At 35.8% G+C, this 21258-nt stretch overlaps 2 protein-coding genes across 3 annotated transcripts; one reads left to right on the plus strand and one right to left on the minus strand.

Annotated features, from left to right (window-relative positions):
- Window positions 1-7831: 7831 nt before the first annotated feature.
- Window positions 7832-12265, minus strand: XPL1 (S-adenosyl-L-methionine-dependent methyltransferases superfamily protein). Of its 2 annotated transcripts, none has more exons than XM_012986075.2 (12): window positions 11870-12265; window positions 11639-11754; window positions 10496-10633; window positions 10281-10418; window positions 10053-10196; window positions 9712-9822; window positions 9318-9459; window positions 8954-9234; window positions 8692-8853; window positions 8415-8468; window positions 8244-8318; window positions 7832-8150 (listed from the first exon to the last, which is right to left on the minus strand). In XM_012986075.2, exons 1-12 carry the CDS (start codon window positions 11883-11885, stop codon window positions 8052-8054), a joined length of 1476 nt encoding a protein of 491 aa, XP_012841529.1. In that variant the 5' UTR covers window positions 11886-12265; the 3' UTR covers window positions 7832-8051. The 2 variants fall into 2 exon arrangements, with proteins under 2 accessions (XP_012841529.1, XP_088679000.1); XM_088822874.1 differs by having other exon boundaries at window positions 12048-12211.
- Window positions 12266-13291: 1026 nt separating this feature from the next.
- Window positions 13292-15068, plus strand: LOC148768080 (uncharacterized). The gene is made up of 2 exons (XM_088822875.1): window positions 13292-14381; window positions 14465-15068. The coding sequence occupies exons 1-2, from the start codon at window positions 13644-13646 to the stop codon at window positions 14588-14590; spliced, it is 864 nt and encodes a 287-aa protein (XP_088679001.1). The 5' UTR covers window positions 13292-13643; the 3' UTR covers window positions 14591-15068.
- Window positions 15069-21258: the final 6190 nt, after the last annotated feature.

The raw sequence follows: 21258 nt of genomic DNA on the forward strand, positions 1-21258 counted from the left end.
TTCGAAATCAGCTAGTGTTACCTGTTGCCTTGACCTTACCTTCCATTTAAAGCAATTATAGATCAACTATGTTTTCTGTCTAATTTATTGGTAAATAATAATCTTTTACGACGGCATGGGATACAGATGTGTGGCGACGTTGTGGTGACAATGGGGAGGCAGATCTAGGGTTTTTTGGTGGATCGGGTGGAGGACGGCGCGTGTAGAGAAATTCGCACAAGCTGGAACATTAATCGACTATGTACATATTCAATAGTCGATTAAGCTAATCGACTATGCTCTGGTAGTCGATTAAGGTTGATCGACTCCAATTTTTTATTTTTTTTTGGATTTTTTGTTTATTGATTCCAATTGTATAAATCAATTATAATGTTTGTATATTTTTTTTGTATTTTGTAAAATATAGTTTATTTTGCATTTTTTTTTGCAATTGTGATTTATTATGTTTAGTAGCAGATTCTTAATCGACTATGCTTCATCATAGTCGATTAATATACCTGATATAGAAAAAAATTAAAGAATTTCCTTAATAGGCTATGAAGCATAGTCGATTAAGGCTAATCGACTATGCTCCATAGTCGATTAAGGAAACTGATACAGAAAATACAAAAAAAAAAACTGAAAAAAAAACGAAAAAAAAAAACGCTGAGCGCGTGACACAGTGATGATGTGGTGGGTGCGGGCAAAACTGGAATATATAATGGCTGAAAATGGGTGTGGACTTTTCTCAAATGGAGAGAAATATTTTGGGCCTCTCTCTATTAAAAGAAGTAATGAGGGGTTTTTTCTCAAAGAGTCCCTTTAATTAAAGTATAAAATGAGGAAGTCCGTTGCAAAAAAAAAAAAAGGAATGGGCTTGTAGAAAGGCAAATGTGTTTTGAGGGAATTCTCAAATGGTTTTACTAAATAGTTAGAGCTAAGTGAAGAAATGGTCGTACATGTAGTCCGTTCTGTTTTGATATTTCATGACATACCAATGGCTGAAGACAAACTGTTTTAGTTTCATTAATATATTTCATTATTTTATTTAGAATTGTAGCAGATTTTACTGTATAAAGGTCAAGATTATGCTCTTGATACGCTCTGTTAGAATGCATTCAATTAGACAATCAACTCAGTGATCTAGAAGAAAGAAGGCACATTTTACTACCCTTGAGATACAAGTTCACTTGAGATATATCTTTCAATCTTTGTAACATATCAAATATATCATTGTATGCAAACTTATGGACAATATATAAAGTTCTTCCATGAATTATTTATTCTTTATAATTATACATAGTTTCACTTTGTGAAATTATTATGTCATTACTTTGACAGGATGATGGTCTGGTATATAATATGTCAAACTCAAAATACCCTGAGGTATGTTCTTAAAATATGCAAGTCTCTTTTTTTGTTTATGAGAACCTCTCCTCTTCTATGTTTCGAATTTATCTAAATTCTCTAACTCTTAGACGATCGAGACCATTATAGAGCTACTCTAAACTTGCGTTCATGTGGAGTGATACTCTTTGTAAAGCTTGTACGAACCTAACCTTCTCTTTACATTACTGTGAAGCATATAGACCAATTAAATTTGTGTAGAGTATGTTTGGAACATAATTTACATTCATGCTCATTGCTAGCTGGAAATTATGTTAATGCACCAAGCTTCTGAGTTTTTTGTTTATTTTCCTGATGTATGTTTCATCGTTTAATAAGGCAAAAAATGGAATTGGTTAAAGAGCGGGTAATCCATAATAAGCAGAACATGTTGCATAAGGACTAGGTGTGCCATGAGAAACATTGCAATTGGATGATGCATTTTGGTTATCAGAAGTACATTGTTGTCCTACCAGAGAGTTATAAGAGTTGTATTAGTTTTCAATGATTTCACATAGACATCATTAACTTCAACAACTATCATATTACAATAGCAATAGTAAACAAAATCTCGTAATTGACTGCAAATTTGATCATAAATCTCGAAAAATATGTTTTCCTAGGATTCACCTGAATTTCAATGTATATGCAATACAAAGAAGATAAGAGAGGCCTTTTAAGTTTGATTTGATGTAGTTTATATTTCTCCAATATTTATAGAAGTAGCAATATGTTTTTGGCCTAAAACCAATTGACTCGTATTTTATAAAAGACATTTTGCAACCTAATATGGATACAAAAAAATTATTTTTACCATATAATAATATTACAACACGTGCAACGCACGTGCACCTTGCTAGTTTCGATAAAAAGAGCAAAATGAGAAAACATAATGAAAAGACAACTGAAATATAAATTTATGTCTAGGTATCGAGAAAGCCCTGCCAACGGTGGGTTAGACCCATCGGCGCCATCATATCACCGTCCAAGGCTTCGATCATGACGTCATTCATTCCCATGTTCCATCGGGTCCTCCCTAATTTGGGGCTCGTACTCCATAATCTAGGGCTCCATCATCATAATGATATTTCCAGAGACATTATTAGTTTTGCGCATCTACTTACGGTTAAGTAATACAACTATCCTATAAACATTCATACCACATGCGTCAAGCTCATTCTGGTATGTTTTAGAGTTGCAATGATTCTCAACCGCTTCCTCCTCAACTTTCTTCAAATGGGCAACTCCTTGCGCTGAAGTCAACAAGTGAGAACCCTCCATTGTCTCGTTCAGATATTTCGCCATGAGCTGATCATGCGGAACATGTAGCTCGGCACACTCTTTGCGTTCCTTCTTTTTACATGGCTCAATATGTATCTAGCTCTCCCTTCCGCAAGGCTAGCTCTACCGACAACTCTGATTTCGGACATGGGCATCCATAAAAAGGTTGTTCAACTCCTTACTTCTGGATAAACGCCCTTTGTCCCCCCTTCTCATGAACATGTATGAGCTTGACTATCGTAATATTACTAGCTAGGTTGGCATTCAGCACAACATTAAGTGTATCGACATGTGTCGTTGCCAAGTGTTGTAAATCATACTCGTTGGAAATGGCTTGAGTCTTCGACAAAGCAAATCGATCATTATGCGGGTCCCAAAGTGTGTCTCCACGCCTCCCTCGCATGAGACCCCGATGAGAAACAAATCATGCTCAATCGACATGGGAAATGATGAAGTTTGCTCAGGTTTTGAAAGTTATCTTATTCTCCAATATCAGTAACGTCCACCACATCAAACCCTACCAAACCACGCTTTTTGTGAATGAACGTTGCAAGAGAGTTACAGAGCTCCACATTTTGGTAGTCTAGGAGGCTCGCATCGTCCACATCCCGAGTTAAAAGTTACTCTTTGTCCGCAAACTTACTTTTGGTAACATTGAAATCGTCAAATGTTCGGGAATTGCCACCTCCCGAAAAACCGCTATCCCTCGTACTAGATCCCTGCCTCTTGTGGGGTCTTAGCACGTAGAGAGCTGAAGTCCGCTTCACATCCCGAGTAGGCGCTACCCCCTCATACTAGATCTTTGCCTCTTGTGCGGACAGGGAGAGACAACTATCTGTGTTGTGTCTTAGCTCGTAAAGAGTCGAAGCCCACTTTTCTACTCTCAAGAATCAAAGTTCAAGGATCAAACTCAAACAATCCAATGTTTTGCGACACTTTTGTAATTGGATGATGCCTACATCCCTCTTCTTTTTCAGCTTAGGACCAGAATCAGAATCCGTATCACACCATTCGGTCGATACTCCCCAACCTTGATCTAGAATATAGAAAAATCTTTCGGCCCAATCATCCCAAGTAGTTGTCCTACGAGCTGTAAATTTGCATAAGCTACATGGGTAAAAGATGAAGAATATGCCATTATCCAACTGACGAAAAGTAAATAGCGCTTGAAAAAGGCTGATACTTGGCAATAGTCCGACTTGCCCCACTCGATGACAGAAACCCAAAAACATAAAGTAGCACTAGGCGCAAGTTGCGACATGCGAATCCCATCATCCAAACATATCGACCTCAGTTAATACAGTGTCACAATCAAGCACAAAAAAAAAAAAATCACATGCTTTGAGGCCAGAGGTGTTTTTCCGGCGAATCATCGGAGAGCGAGACGCTCACTGATTCTTTCCCATCACCGCCGTCTGAAACCATCGCCGAGCCAGACAGATGATTCGTCGATCCATGCAGCTTGCTGACAAATTCTCCAACTCGTACCTGAACTCTACTAGGCAAATATGCATGACTCCATTAACAAGGGCCTAGCTGTCGGAACGATCACTCGATTTATAAGAATCATCGCGGAGCAAGATGCCCACTTTTATAATTGTTTTTGATTTTCTAATAAATTTCAACTTTTAGTTCTTGTAATTGAACTTTTAGTAATTTTCAAATTTTAAAGAAAAACAATATGCAAATATATTACATATTGATCAATTAAAAATGGCGGCGGTTATATGCAAGCCCATTTTCTTATTAGTTCAAAACCACATAAAAGAATTTATTAGTTCAAACCCGTAAATTAATCTAATTTTATTACATCAATACCAAAGATGACAAATATACCCTTATCCACAAATAATACTCAAATACAAATAAATCATATTTTTAATTTGTTCAAGACCAAAAATCAAAAATATAAAAAACAAAAAAAAAAAAAAAAATATCAGGACTGCCGCCGCTTGATCGTTGCGACGCCGACCAGTGAGACTTCCACCGCACCGACGATGACCAGCGACCCACCCACCGCACCACCACCAACAAGTAAGTCCTTTTTACTAAACTTTTGTTTGTAAATTCGAAAACATTAATCGAACATCGATGTCTTTTTTACTAAATTTCTATTTGTAAATTCGAAAATATTAATCGAACATCTATTCTTGATAAATATGTATGAACGAACATTAATCTATGCTTATTTCTTGTTGGGTTGCAATGATTTGGCCGATATTGGAAAAAAAAAATGAGATTGAAATTGGTTTTTTTTTTATTTTTTTTCGTTGGTTTCCCAAATCGGTTTATCCAGACCGATTTTGTACACGGAAATCGACGTCATAATGCCGATTTTTGTTAACCAAATTGGCTACACAACGTCGACTTTACAAGTCAAAACCGGCGTTCTAATGTCGATTATTGAGTACAAAATTGGTTTTCGGATACCGATATTTTTTGGATTTTTTTTCTAAATAATACATTATATATTTGGTTAATTGATATTTTTTAAATATTTGAAACGAAAATGTTTATCACCATTCGGTGGCGTCTCCCACTCCTTTAACCCAATCAAGTAGAGCTTTCCGTATCTCAAATATTTATTCATTAGATAATTCATTTGGATATTCCTCCATCAATCCCCTAGGTTGATACACGAAAGTATGAGAAAACGGACTTAAAAAAACACAGATAATAAATCGGTATTTAAAAACCGATTTTTGTAGTACAATTCGGCATGACAATACCGATAATACATAAACCAATCGGTGTTGTCATGCCGATTTTACTACAAAAATCGGTTTTTAAGTACCGATTTTTATTAAAATAATCGGAATGTGGTTACCGACTTTAGTAACAAAAATCGGTATTTGCAGACCGATTTTTTGTATCGTTGAATTTTTTTCCCAACAAAAAAAAACGACCCAATAGCAAAAATAAACGATTAAAATATATTTCATTGTGTTCTCCACCTTTGTAAACCACCATATCATTGTTTTATGGTTCCATTCCATCGTGAATGTTTGATATGTATTTTATAATTTTGGTGTGTAGGATTTTTTGGTGGGTTTGTGAAGAAGAAGGAGAAGAAGAAGGAGATTTTTAAGTCGTGAAATAAGGAAGAGGGATTTCTGGATTTATGTATTTTATTTGGTCTTGCACAAAGAAAATAATTTTTTTTTTATGTTTTAATGTTTTGTGTTTTTTATTTAATTTTAATTTCATTAAGGGTAAATTAGTATTTTTATGTTGGAGGTCTTGAACTAATAAAAAAATGGGCTTGCATATAACGGCAGCCATTAAAAAATTTGGAAGAAAAAAATAACTCCAATTGAGAATGTCATGTAAATATGGTAGAAAAAGAGCAAATGAAGGGAGAAACAAATTTAGTCTGTGTAACACTTATAAATCGACTATATTATATAAAAATATTATAATTTACCCCTATCAAATGCAAATCTTACAATTACATCCCTGGTAGTAGTTGGGCAAAATTGGAATTTTTGTAGGAATATTGGAATCTAAAAGAATCATTTATTATTGAGTCGTAAGGGAAGAAATGTTAGACGATGAATACATTAAGGGGGTAAAAATGTAATTATGCAAACTAGAGGGATATTTTCAGAATTTAATCTTACTTCAAAGGGTATTCCTAATTACTAGGGTTGTGCGTTGGTTGGTTTGGTTAAAACCCGGTCATAAAACCGACCCTACTCATCCAACCAACTTTGGTCAATATTGAAAACCGTTATCGACCCAGTTTACATGGGTTGAGTGATGGTTGCAAACCAATTTATTGGGTCGGTTGATGGTTTGGTTGATGGGTCATTCATCTAAATATTTTTAAATTTTATTTAATATTTTATTAGTCGTTACAAAACTATATTTTTATAAATTAAATATGACTAGTACAACAATATTCAAATAAAAAATTCAAAACATTACGGACCATATATATTTTAATTAAATATAAATAGTTCAACAAATAATAATCGTCCAAATATTTAGGCTACATGTCTTAAAATTAAAATAGTTCAAAATAGATAATTAGGTTAGATTTATTGCTTTTAGGATTTTGGTCAATATTAAACAATTTTATAAATGTGACATAAAATAGAAATTTGAAATAAAAAATGTTAAATATTTTAAATAAATTAATAAATAATAAATTAATAAATAAAGTTGGTTGGCCGATAATACCCGACTAACCAACTTTATAGCATATTAAAAATCATTATTGACCCAACTATACATGGGTTGGTTAAGATTATCGACCCACTTAAATGAGTCGGTTGATGGTTGATTATCCATCACAAATTATGGGTCAAAAATGGGTTGGTTGGTGGTTAAAACCGCACAGCCCTACTAATTACATGAGATTTTATTGATATGATTTTGATAAAGTAAAATTGACAGCAACGAACTGGTATACAAAGTCAACAGATCAAATTTTAATCACGAAACAAATACACATTTCTAGGAATAAAAAATAGAAAATAGAAAATAAAAAACATGAAAAAAAAAGAGATAGAGAGAAAAAAGAAGGGTGCAAATTTAGATCGAATGACCTATTTTAATAGGAAAATCGGATACTATATGATGATTAACACATGGATAGTGTAAATATAAATATAATTGATTCTAATAATTGGAAAAAAAGAAAAAGAAAAAGAAAAAAAAAAAAACCAGTATAACCTGTGAGATTGGTTAACTTGTAACCCCTCTAACCCTAACTATAATAGTGTGATTTATTAAGAGTTATGACTTAAGAGTGTCACATGTCAAAAGATTAGTGGAATCCGATCTATATTAACTATCGGCTGATCCGCTCAGAATTTAATCTCAATAAAGAAACTGCAAAGAAGAATCTGAAAAACAAAACAACCATATTAGATCAAGTTCTCCAATGCATTTTTCCGAAATCACCATTATCGGACCCATGTATTTTCACCATTGATTTACACGATCAAACACACACACACATATATATATATATATATATATATATATATATATATATATGTGTGTGTGTGTGTGTGTGTGTGATTATGCGTAAAATATGTATGGATCTAAATACTTGTATTGGAGGTTTCCTATAACAAACCCATGCCTTTGTGCATGAACAAAGTTCTCATCTTTCATTATTTATTAAAAAGAAAAAAAAAAAGAAAAAAAAAATTCATCTTGGATTCAAATAGAAATCGAAACAAACCATCAAAAGTCGGATAAAAAGAAATAGTTAATCCCCATAAGGATACAAACACAGTGAAAGTCATCATCATAAACTGGTAGAAACTATCATTCAATTGGTCAAAATCATCAATAACCAATTTTATTAGAACAAGTAAAAACCAACTTCTTACTATCTTAGAACATACAAAAGCTACTAAATAGTGAATACCACTTAATTACTACCAAGGGTTTCACTTTTTGTTGGCAATGAATAAACCCCACCTCTGCTCGCCCGACGAGCTCCTAACAAGCTTCGCTTTCCATCCACCAACTATTTCATTATAGTCTTCCTGCAAATCAAATAAAATAAAATAAAATAAAAAAAACGTTGAAAATTTATGTGACAGTATATAAAAGAAAATGATAGCCGAACAAGAACGCACTTCAGAGAAGTCCCTTATAAATTCTTCTTTATCCTTCTCTACTGCATCCAGTTCCTTCTCAAGAACTTTTATGAACTGTAAATAATAAAACCGTAAGTTTTAGTTACTCTCAGTAAAAATAAAAAATGCATATTAACAAGAAAAAAAAACCTAAGGCAAACAAGGGCCCACCTGATCGGTTCGATCCTCAGCAATGACCTCATCAAAGCCAGCATCTCCAAGCATCTGCAAATAAGTACAAATCTAAGGCCTTGTTTGGTGTTTGGTTATTCCAATAATTTTTTTACGGAAATTTTGCTTCTATCTCCCTTATGTAGGCTCGTTTGGGAAATGGTTCGTGTATTAAAGTCTTGTTGGTCCAATTATACAATAGGGTCCTAATAAGAATGTGAATGATATCTTATGTAGACTAAATCCCGTTTTGCAACCAAACGAATCCTAAAGTTACCTGGCTGTAAGCCTTCACATCATGCAAATCATAACCCCTTTGCTTAATATACTCTGCAAATTCAGCAGATGGAGAGCCTACGTTTCTACAGTAGTCACTTATGAGTACTTTGCCACCTGGCTTGAGCCACTTGTAGAATGATCTAAACAGTGCAGGTTTGTCCTGTGAAAAATGTGAGATTAAAAACATTTTATAATCACGCATGTCCAAATTCTAGAGTCGGAACTAGCTTTTGAGAAAATTTATGTTAGAAAAAAATTACTTGGATGTGAAGGATTGTGTCGCGGCTATAAATGACATCAAAGGTTCCGTCGGGATATTCTTTCTTGGTACAGTCAGCAACCTCGAATTCGACGGCACAATTGAGACCAATTGCATGTTCAAGAGCGAAAGAAATCATATTGACGGAGAGATCAATTCCAACAACATGAACATCGTACTTATCGGCCATGAAGAAATCACCGCCTCCAATTCCACAACCAACGTCGAGTACTTTCTGCCCAGGCTTGAGATCCAGCTTCTCTACAAATTCTCGTGTAGTATCTGCTCATGAAAAGTAATTCAAGAATTGACCCACGAATTAAAAATTAAAAAAAAAAACACGAAAAAAAACAAGAAAATCGGACCAATTCCTCCAGTGCTGACAAAGCCACGTCCAAAGACACGCTCGTAACGCAATATTCCACTACATTTGTATTGGACATTATCCAAGAACTTTTGGAATCCTTTGTCATCATCTGAGCCTACCTTTTGCCACATCCAGCAAATCTGTGAAAACAGAGTAATGTTTCAATAATTTCTATTTTCAAGAAAGAAACTTTGTACTTGGTGAAATGGAAGGAATGAAATGACAGGAAATTGATTCTAAAGAAACTCAATCAATTGTAGTAGCCATGTCGGTTGAAGCTTTAGCTTAGTTATGACGGAGCATTTAATACTTCCGAAGTTGTCAAATTAAAGTTATAATCGCTGAAGAAGAAAACAGGGCAAGACATGAAGCAAAAAACAGAAACACATTACCTGATTCTGATTCTTTTTGTTTTTGACATAAGCTCCAATGCATTTGCAACCCATAAGAGCAAGTTCGAATGAATTTCCAGAATTTTCATGCGAATGGCATTCTTTAAACACCTGCAAGTTCAAAATTCTCAATCACAACAACAAAATTTAAAGAAAGCCAAAAGTAATCATCAAAATGAAACACTGACTAACTAAGTCCATATTAACATGTAATGTGAAGGTCATAATATTTTCAATATTCATCGAGAAATCAGCAATGTTTCTAGTGCATACGCATGGAGAGTACACATTGCTAGTTCAACTATAAAAACAAATGTAAATAAAAGTATATAAGAACTGACCTTGGTATAGAATCTTGGTTCACGGTAATGAGTTGGGTTATTCTTTCTCTTGTGGTCTCCAGACTGATGAAAACAAGATTCTCTGAAAAATATGTACCCACCGACCTTCAACCATTTGACCATTCTCTGGGCAAGATTCTCAACCTGAAAAAAATAATGTATAAAAATTGGTTATTACAAAAGCCCATAAAAGTTTCTGACGGGGATTATTGTGACTAGGGTTTTCACCTCTTTGTCAGAGAGATACATCAACAGCCAGTTTGAAAATATCAAGTCGAAAGATCCGTCAGGAAAGCTCAAACTGGGAGAGGTGACATCAGCACACATAAACTTGACATTTTTATGATGTCCGTTGATGATTTCATTCTGTAAAACATTAACGATAATTCGATAAGTAAAAAAACACCAAAACTTAAAAAAAAAAAATGATGTACGACAATGACCTTCTTTATTGAGCCTTCAATGAAGTCCAAAGCGACAAGTTGGCCTGCCTTCTTGGCTAATTCACCGGTGAAACGGCCAATACCAGCTCCCAGTTCTAGAACTGACTTTCCTTCATACGGTGGGAGCAAAGATAGCACCTAAAACCATGCATTAGAAATATAGTTGTCTATATATTATGTCCCAAAATAGAAGGATTTGTTCAATAGCGGCACTGATAAGGTACAACATAATCTTGATTTTTGCACAAACAGAATATACCTAGAAATATAAGGAAAGTGTACAATGAGAATGGCTATTAAGAAGTTGTCGTGCATACAAAAACTAGTAACAGTTAAGAGAAAATAAAAGGTGTCGAAAACAGAACTGTGCTGTAAACATATAAAACATTGATCTAAGCAAGACATAACTTGAAAAACGAAGCAGCAATTTATACTTCGGTCGCATATGGCAAACTTGCAGGTGTTAATGGAAGGAGCTGTACTAATCTTACAACACATTTTTTTAATGGAAGTATCCTTGCACAGTACAATTACTCTGAAATCAATTTTATTTTTACTGTACACGTGATAAAATAATTTCGCTATAGAAAACGATTAAAAATCATTTAAAATCATAAAACTACAAACATGTCCTCTAAAGTTGGTCCCTACTAATATAACTAACTGAGAGCACATAATAATATTTATTCAAACTCTGTTGACAGACCGTAGGGCCCTTCGATTTTATTATAAAATTCCCAAAATTCAATGAAAACAACATTGACAGCTACCAAATAAACCTTAGTATGCATATTATTTTAAATTTCGCATGGACTCTTTTTTAGTCGAATCCATTGAATGATCTCCGATCGAAAAATGAGGTACTCAAATGCAAATGATCCAATATTATGGGTATATTAAATGAAAAGATCCACCTAAATTTCATGGAAATCACATAAAACAATAAATCGAGATAGAAACTTACCGACTCGGAGATAATCGAGATACAAAATGATCAGATTGATAACATAACAACAATGCAGTATTCTCTCCAGAGAAAAAGGTAAGCAGATTCACATATATGAATTATATACTTATCATATGCATTTAAATCCCCCAGAAAAAAATAAATTAAAAAAAAAAATAAACATATCATAGAGATACCTCAGGCCTTTCTTCTTTGTCGAGATCAGATGCTTTGGAATCAAGCATCATAGATTCCAAAGTGAGGTCGACAGAGTGCTCAACCCAGTAACTCTTTTGCATCTCGCGCTCTTCATCTGTACATCAAAATTCACAATTATTCAAATCTCACTTACCAAAATGTTACGAGAAAATCAACCCAAAAAAAAAAAATTTAAATACAATAAAATCACGAGAGTTGAACGAACGAACCTTGAACGGCAGCCATGGAAAAAATGACGACGACAAACAGCAGCAAGTAACAATGGGAGTGAGTGGCTATTTAGTGAGAGACGCGATTCTAGAGAGAGAGAGAGAGAGAGAGAGAGAGAGAGAGAGAGAGAGGAAGGGAAAAATGGTGGATTTGGAAGAATGAAGAGTGATTAAGAACCCTCAATGGCAATGCGAGATCTAGAAAACGTCCTTGATCTTCGATTATGGGATCTCCCCTTTTGCCGCATTACCTACACACCTGGAATGGAATACAATTTCGCAATAAGATCATATATTTATATATATATATATATATATATATACGGTTGAAACAGAAAAAAGAAAGGGGTGAAATAATATGCTCTAAAATGGCTGGTGAAGAAGAAGAGGATGCTAAATCCTGATATAGATGGGGAAACGGGGTTTAGAGGGGTTAGGGGAGACAAACGGGGTTGGTGAGATTTCCGTTTTTGACTAAATAAATATTGACGTGGCATTAATCTGATTGCACCTCACGTGTTAAGTCAAGTGTGAAGGGTCCGAAATTAAAAAAAAAAAAAAAAAAAAAAAAAAAAAAAAGACTTCAATTTCCGTCGATTTCCACCCATTTATTGTTTATTCTTGAATAAAATATTTTGTCACGAATTTCCAAAGTTCTGATTTCTATTTTTTTTTTGGGCAAATACTGATAAATTCCTAAACCCAAACATAAAGTGCGGGTCAGTCCCCAACAATATTTTTTAAGCGTATTGGACCTTAAATCAAACATAAATATGCACTTAACTCCCTAATTGGTGTGCAAAGACCGAAAAACCCTTCACTTTATTTTGAAATTACCTGCAAATTCTGACAAAACTTTTCACCTACTTTTCATCTACTTTTCACGCGCCGGTTAGAATCACGCTCCATAACTTTTAACTGTCCGTTGTCATTCAATTTTCAAACCATTTCTTCAGCGGTTTCGGACAGTTTTTCTTCGTGCAAGCGATTCTTCAGATTTTTCGGTTTTTGTTTGCTTGTATAAATAACTACAACAAGGCGGAAAGTAGACAGGAAACTAAAGTAATAATTTACGAAGAAGAAGAATGGTGAAGACAAACAAGGGGAAGGAGAAGCAAGGTTTTTTTTTTTTTTTTTTTTTCAGGAATCGATAATAATTAGTGTTGTTGTTTTTTGTTGCTGTTAGCAAAAAACAAACTGCATGTTCTCATATTGAATGATTTTGAACATTTCCAGTAGTGGGTAGTATCCAACGGCGAGATTGGGGTTTTCTGAAATAAAAAAATCGAACAACTGGTTCCAATAAAATGTTGTTTTCTTGTTTATGCTTGCAAAAATTGTTCATTTTCTGTGGAATTGCATGATTTTGAACAGTTTCGCTCTTGGGTATCATTCGTCTGAAATATTAGTATTTTTCCAAATCACTTTTTGTCATAACAAGGGTTTGATTTTGGGCATTAGATGTGTTTAAATAATATAAGTCTTACTACACAACGGTAGTGCTATTGTAGTTAGAAGGTATAAAAAAAGGTAATGGCAGTTCTTCTGATGTAATTAAATAGTATATGTCGTATTGCCCAATAGTATAAGTACTGTAGGTGTATGGTATTGATACAATATAGTGACGGTATAATTACAATACCTACATAGTACCATTGTTATCTTACAATTGTATTTTTTCTGATTATTGTTTTTCCTTTATAATCGTAATACACTTGCAGATGATGACGCCCAACAAGCATGCAGGTGCTCTCCTAGCGCCTTCAAAGAACAAATGGACATAATTAAACCTATGATGACGGCCAGACACTATGCTGCATTGGAGGAAAATCCTTTCGGGCATTTCTTAAACATGCCTAAGATATACCATAGTTTCTTAAAGGTGTCTGTTCTATTGAAGAAGACATACAACGTGGAGACACGTACGTTCTGGTTTGGAGGTAAAACTATCCCTGTCGTCTTTGATCCTAGGGAGTTCTGCATCATGATGGGATTACAGTTTAAGGGGATACCCATCGATAAAAACCTGGAAATAGAAACTCCTTTCATTAGACGTGTTTTTTGGGGTAAATTGACCCAAGTAAAGCGTCATCAAATTGCTGAAAAATTGGAAGAGTATGCTGTTAGGACCGACCAACAATCAATTGAGGATTTTTGTAGGTTGTACATTATTTTCGCTTGCAATACTTTCTTATTGCCAAAGGGCAACTTTCAACTGCCGAGGTACGTTTATCCACATGTTGACAAATTGGAGCGCGTAGGAGATTTTGCGTGGGGAAAGTTGGTGTATGATGTGCTCATTGAAAATATTGAGGCACACTTGGCTGGGGCAGGAGGGTATTTTGATGGTTGCACCATTGGGTTGTTGGCATGGGTGAGTGAAAGGATCACTTCTTTGGGATTCGCAATAAGCGTTTTCGAATACCTAAGATTTTTTCGATGGTCCGACTCTAAAATACCAGCCGATGAACGTCAGGCTAAACATCTTTTTAGAGAACTCACACCAGACAAGGTAACAATTTTGATTTATGCATTTTCATTGTGTTATTTGCTTACGCAATAAACTAATGTACAATTTGTCTATATGTTTATTAGGTGATATCATTCTCCGTGCACAAAGAAGAGAGAAAGTTTTTGGTTTCACCTGTGGAAGAACTATCTGGTCCTGTGGAGGTCGGTGGAAAAGTCGAAGTCAGGCGTGTAAGTGAAGAGTACTATTAATGAGATGGACATGTCCCATTTGTAAACCAACGTGATGTTGTTGTATTACACTAATCATTGTTTATTTTATGTGAACTGCAGCAGCATTTTGGAAATGCACAACAAGTGAAGAGGAAGAATGTGAGATTGGAAGAGACAGAGGGGAAGAAGAAGAGAAGAAGAGCTCTTATTTTTTAAGAGGAAGAGGAGGAAGAGGAAGAGGAGGAGGAGCAAGATGAAGGGAAAAAAGAAGTGGAGGAGGAAGATAATTTTTTTAATGCTGTTGAAGAACTTGGAGATGAGGAAAAAAAAGAGAAAGAAGGAGAACAAGAAGAAGAAGAAGAAGAAGAAACCTTGATAAAAGTACTGAACATGGAGAGGGAGAGAAGGTCGAAGGCAAGAGAAGACAATCGAAGAAGAAAGAGTCGAGGACAAGAAAGCAGCGTAGTCTCTGCTAAACTGCCCACAACAGTAATTATGCCTTATAATTTAATAATAAGTATTATTATTATTATTATTGTTATTACTATTATCACTAATGATTCATTTGGATATAGTTTGTCGTAGATAATTCTACGTACCAGGGGAGAACAGACTATGTATGTCGAGATGAGCTTACTGATGTAGAGAGGGCAGTATTGGATGGGTACCTCGTTGATGTTGATTTGAGGTAAAATCACTAACTTACTGAACATTTGGTATATAATAACTTCTTATGTAGTATCGGCGTACTAAACAAATAGTGCATGTTTAATTCTATTGTAGTGCAATTGTGATCGAAAGAGGCCCAAACGTATTGACTGGAAAACATATGTGGGATCTTTTGTTTGATCAGCATCTGAGTGGGGAGCACATCGACATATACATGAGCCTGTTAAATTCCGAAGCGATCATGGATGAACATGGGCATGAGATTGATTATCTCGAGACCCCTGCCCAGGTATAAACTGGTTTAACAAATATGTTGCATTCTGTGTATACTGGTTTATCTTATATTTTTTTTATTATGTTTCGTAGTATGAGATGCTGGCACGAGATCGAATGCACTTCAGAAAGATGGGTGATACAGAGTTGGATACCTTTTTAAAGAGTTTAACATATTTTGGATCTACCGCAGTTGAGAAGCTTGGAATAGCACGTCTCTACAGCAAAAAATATGTTCTGATACCTATAAATCCCAAAGATCACTGGTTCTTGCTTGTATTGGACCCAAACGAATTTTTTTTTCGACATTGGAACTCCCTAGACCATTCTCCGACGAGCCCAGGAATTGCAAATTATATCGTAAGTCCTTAAATCGATGATTACTTCATTAATTTATATATTGGGGAATGTGGTATATGTTTTATTAATCCATAGTTTGGGTACTGTGATTGAACGGTGCTGCAATATGGTAATGAAAATACATGTATACTAATATAATAGTATATTTTTGTAGGCGAGTTATTATAGCAGGGTGATTGAAAATAAAACCGCGTTGGATATACCTTCACATGTCGAATGGGTAGAAGGATGCAGACAACAAGAAGGGAATGATGATTGCGGGATTTTTGTCTGCATGTGGGCATATTGCCATGCTAGAGATGACGCTGAGACTTGGAAAAAGGCGAAAACTTGCTTGATCAAAAAACTCCGTCCAAAACTAGCACTTGTCTTCTTAAAGCACCAAGGCGTGGATAGAGAGGCAGTAGATGCTGATACTTTGAACATATTTTGAACAATTTTTAAAATTGTTTTTGATTATCTTTGAACAATCTGTTTTATGGGTGTTTTTGGGTTGTGATTGTCACGAACAATATGCTTTTGACTTTCTTTGCATGAACAAGTACTTTTAGATTAGTGTTTTCATGCGACGATGGTTTTAAAACTTGTCCCTTTTTTGTGGTGTTGTGAAACCTATTTTGAATAGTGTAAGTGTTTTGCAAATTAGTTTTTAATACTCTGATCTGTTAGTTTCTTGTCGATGCGTATAACCTACCCATCTATACCATTACCTAAAATGAGGAATACCATAATGTTGATAACTTGAATTGCTCAAATTTGTTTTGCACATTTGTGATCCATAAGTTTGGGAAAGACATTAAATATGCTTTAAATTAAGGTTGTAAGGTTTTTTCAAGTTAGTTTTAACTTTGGGGTTCAAAATGGAAAGAATGTATCGAATTCCTTACAAGATACACTACTAATGTGCAAGGCTTCTATGTATAAGTGATTGTTTTCATCACAAGTGACCATATTCAACAACTATCAACTCCCAAGTTGTTTCAATTCTTGTAAATGAGTCACAGAATGAATAAATGAGGGATGAGATGGTTTTCTATGGTTGTATTTACCCCAAATGATACTATAACAAGGGTATTATTAGTACAGTACATAAGTACTATATCGTTGGGACACGGATACCAAACAACGGTTCCGTCCATCCATATACACGCCACCGAATATACTAGTCGTTAGACCAATCAATACCATAATATTGATGACTTGAATTGTTCGATTTTTTTTTTATACATCTGTGATCCATAAGTGTGGGAAAGACATATAATATGTTTTAAATTAAGGTTGTAAGGTTTTTTCAGGTTAGTTTTGACTTTGGCGTCCAAAATGGAACAAATGTATCGAATTCCTTACAAGATACACTACTAATGTACAAGGCTTCTATGTATAAGTGATTGTTTTCATCACAAGTGACCATATTCAATACCTATCAACTCCCAAGTTGTCTCAATTCTTTTAAATGAGTCACAAAATGAATAAATGAGGAATGAGATGGTTTTCTATGGTCGTGTTTGTTGGGGATCGTGCATGTATACGCAGCAGAATTTAAATTTTTAGATCGAACTAGTTTCGATTACATGCATAAACTAATCACATAGTCAACGTACCTTATCGCTTCCGCCATACATATGGTAATTATCGATTTAATTGGAAAACACGTAAAACCAAAAATTACGAAACATGCTTGTACATCATTCAATAAAATCGAAACACGTAATCACATATTACTCATAATCATAAATTACAATTCATACAAACATGCTCGAATTAATTTACGAAAGTTTCGATTTATTTACCTCTTGTAGCGTGAGATTTCGACGAATCGAAACCTAGAACCAATCACGTACAAGCTGCAAATTACCAATCCTTGGGGCTGCAACTCACGGCTTGAACAAGCTGATCCAGCAGGTGGCGGACGGCGGCGCGTGGCAGCAGCGGCGGCGGCGCGTGCGGTGGTGCAGCGGCGCTGTGGCGATTCCGTCAGGGCAACAGCTCCTCTCCAATTAGGTTTCACTTCGAATAAACCGATCTCCCCCTACTGTAGCACTAGATACAAAGGGGTTAGATAACAAGGGAATACGATAGAGAAAAGAGAGGAAAAACCGGCGACAATCGGCGGCGATCGGCGGCGGCGCGGCGGGGCTGCAACGGCCGAGAGGGCTGAGCGGCTAGGGCTTGGACGGCTAGGGTTTTGGTGCATAAAAATCTGATCTCAAACTCTTGTTTGAGGTCTATTTATACTTAGGGTTCTCAACCCTTGTGGGCTTAAGTCATTGAGCTTGACCCACTGATGCATTAAGTCCATTCCCTCGTCGGCCTCGTTTCTAACAAATGATCGTTCACAAAATTATAACAAAATTATATTTGTGACGAGCTCAAAGTCCCCGTCGATACGAGTGCCTCTTCGAAATTTCCAAATTCCAAAATTGGAAACTTCCACTTCAGTGGACCTGCTAAATCGGGAAACTTCCCAATTTAGAAAGTTCACTAATTTACGCATGTCTCTTTCTCTACGTTTATTCCGACTCGTAATCCACAATCACGAATCTTGGACTCAATCATATTGACCTCCAACTTTGCAAAGATAAACATATTAACCTATGCTCATTGTTATCAAGGATCCGTATTACACGAGAAGTGTGACCCTCAATGGTTCAGGTGTATGCTAGCCATGGGCTCACAACTCTTTGTGATTCGAACAACACATTGTTCTTATACGAACTCCTCCCAAGAGTCCCGATTAGAGTAAAACTCATTTTACCTAATCCCCGATCAAATCGGTGCCCAACGAATCAAGATTGGCGTCTAGCAACTACGCATCATGATTCCCTAGATACAAATGAAGTGCCTGCAAGAACCTTATGATATAGTTAGCGTACAGTACGATCCCTTCGTAGCACATGTCCCGATTGAACTAGAGGCATTGGTTCACCGAGACCTCTTATAAAGTTCAATAACTGTGCGAACGTTCTAGGTATTATAAATCCGTTCGTGTGCGACTTAGGGAAACACATTTCCCTAATCACCCCACTATCAACTCTGGCCAGAGATTCCATGGATTATAAACCGTCAGAACACACAGGACATCCATGACTACTCAAGCGCTCGAATCCCCTACTACAATGCACAGACTTCACACTAGATTTCGGATTGCACGAACGTTGGCCCTTGGAGTGGTCCGCGGTGGGACTCAGGGACAGGTCACGATACAATCGGTCCTCTAGTGAAGTCACGGTGATGTCTGGGTCTTAAGGACTAATGGTGTACAACTATATCTTAGAAACCTATTACTCGATGAATGAGAACCACTTATAGATTTCTAGGGCGAGGGAGTTCAGTGAACTCATCTAATATGAGCACCCACTCAAGTATGCCGATGTCACAACACCGAGGAATAATGAGACGCAGTACACATACACTAAGTGTTAGTCTAAAAAAGGAAAGGCCGGTATCCTCATTATTGGCGTAACCCATCGACTAGGAACAAGGTTTAACAGTTACATTACATTGCTGAGTTATCTCACGATTCTACTAGATCAACTCACAGTAATAGAGTAACTCGTTAGGACTATATCTATGCTACTTGCATGGGATAACAGATATAGAATGCCAAATAAGATATTTTATTATTACGAACGAAAAACGATTGTTTTATTACAAGATAAAAGGAAAGACCACAGCCACAAGTTGGCTTGTTGGTCACCTACTCCAACAGTGTTGACCCCAAATGGTACTATAACAAGGGTACCATTAGTACAATACATAAGGACTATATCGTAGGAACTATAATACGTAGATATTGTACGATCCATGCGTGAGTTGTGAACGTGATATACAGAACAATAGAAGAACAGTAACTATCACTATATTGTATGAGTACATTTCTTACGAACAACAACAATTGATTCATCGATAGAGTTAATTTATTTGTAAGTACCCAAAGTACTTACACATTGACATTACAATACGATTAACGAGCTACAATACACGACACTAACTTTTAACTCGTATTGTTACGGTGATTAGTTAAGAAACAATACATAGGTTTGACAAATCATGTAAACTGCAAATATTACTAGGTTTAACACTATCAAACTTTGAATTACTCCAGCTTCATCTCTGGAATTCTTCACTTTACTTTCGCGATGAACTTGGTTCGTCGATCCACTCGTAGCTTCACTTTCTTCATATCGAGAATAGTTGTGGGAGAAAGTTTGCCCAATTTCAAATGGCTCACACCAATGAAAATAGCCATGGTCTGGGCAACAGTAAAATAGCCTCCCTGGATTCAAACTTGTCTCCGAAACCATGATTATTGTTTTTTTCCCACAATCACGACGCTTGCAGTTATCTTTTTTATATTTTAAGCTACTCTTTTGAGAGTTGCTACTGGAAGAAGCCATGAATGAGAAGCAGATGAACATAATTACGTGATTTTTATAAGTTCTGACGACAAAAATAACGGCTATATTATTGTAACGGTCATAAAATTCAAATCGATTCACTTATTATTCTTCTGTGAACCATATTATGTTGTACGTTATACCATATCAACGTAATAACAATACTATTGTAACCAAAACAGTGCGCTCTATTGTAACTAAAACAGTCATATCATGGTACATACAAATGGATAAATAGTACGAAGTACATGTCAACAAAGTACAAACAACATAAAAAGAAAGTAGAAACAGAGTAGTGCTACGGGACTGGTTGTTTGCACGTACGGCGATTATGTCCAGGTTTACCACACCGTGCACACTTCGTAGCACGGGTTTCGACTTGCGATGGAATTCTTTTCGTCCTTCTACGGCCTGGTTGAGCTTTCGATGCAGGTGGATTAATAAATACATCTTCCGGGACATGATTTGTTTGTGCATTGTACAAATCAAATTCCTCATCAAAAGAAGGAATTGGATTAATTGTGTACTTGTATACTTCTTTGTACAAATCAACCTGGAAGCAAGGATCAACAAATTCAAATACCGAATATCCTTTCGACTCAATACATGCACATGCATGTTTGCACGGAAGTTTATCCAACTGCCAAGATTTGCAAGTACACGTCCTAGTCTCTAAATCAACACCATACGACTTATCCTCTTCATACACCTCATAACGCGTACCACTGGATCTGGTATATTTTAATAAGCGAGAGGCCGTATAGTTGATTAATAATCTCTTTTCAACTCTTGGACACACTGTACCAGCCATGACTAAAGAATCTTCCCATCGATTACCTATCATCTTCATTATTTTGATTCATATCATATCAATCATGGATGGAACTGGCAAAGATCGTTCATCTTTAACCCAACCATTCCAGCATTCAACTTGGTTACTGTTCATTATTCCCCATTTATCCCCAGAAAAGTATGCATTGGCCCAACGATTGGGATCCGAGTCTCGGA

This window comes from Erythranthe guttata, chromosome 9 (genome assembly GCF_056151865.1).
Source record: "Erythranthe guttata isolate IM_541 chromosome 9, IM_541, whole genome shotgun sequence".
Lineage (NCBI taxonomy): Eukaryota > Viridiplantae > Streptophyta > Magnoliopsida > Lamiales > Phrymaceae > Erythranthe > Erythranthe guttata.

Excerpts from the sequence above, each read along its gene's own strand:
- XPL1 (XM_088822874.1), bottom strand. The coding sequence starts at position 12,117 with ATGCGGCAAAAGGGGAGATCCCATAATCGAAGATCAAGGACGTTTTCT. Across the intron at positions 9,823-10,052 it reads AACCAAGATTCTATACCAAG|GTGTTTAAAGAATGCCATTC; the intron begins GTCAGTTCTTAT and ends TTGAACTTGCAG. Across the intron at positions 8,854-8,953 it reads ACACAATCCTTCACATCCAA|GACAAACCTGCACTGTTTAG; the intron begins GTAATTTTTTTC and ends CATTTTTCACAG.
- LOC148768080 (XM_088822875.1), top strand. The coding sequence starts at position 13,644 with ATGGACATAATTAAACCTATGATGACGGCCAGACACTATGCTGCATTG. Across the intron at positions 14,382-14,464 it reads GAGAACTCACACCAGACAAG|GTGATATCATTCTCCGTGCA; the intron begins GTAACAATTTTG and ends TATGTTTATTAG.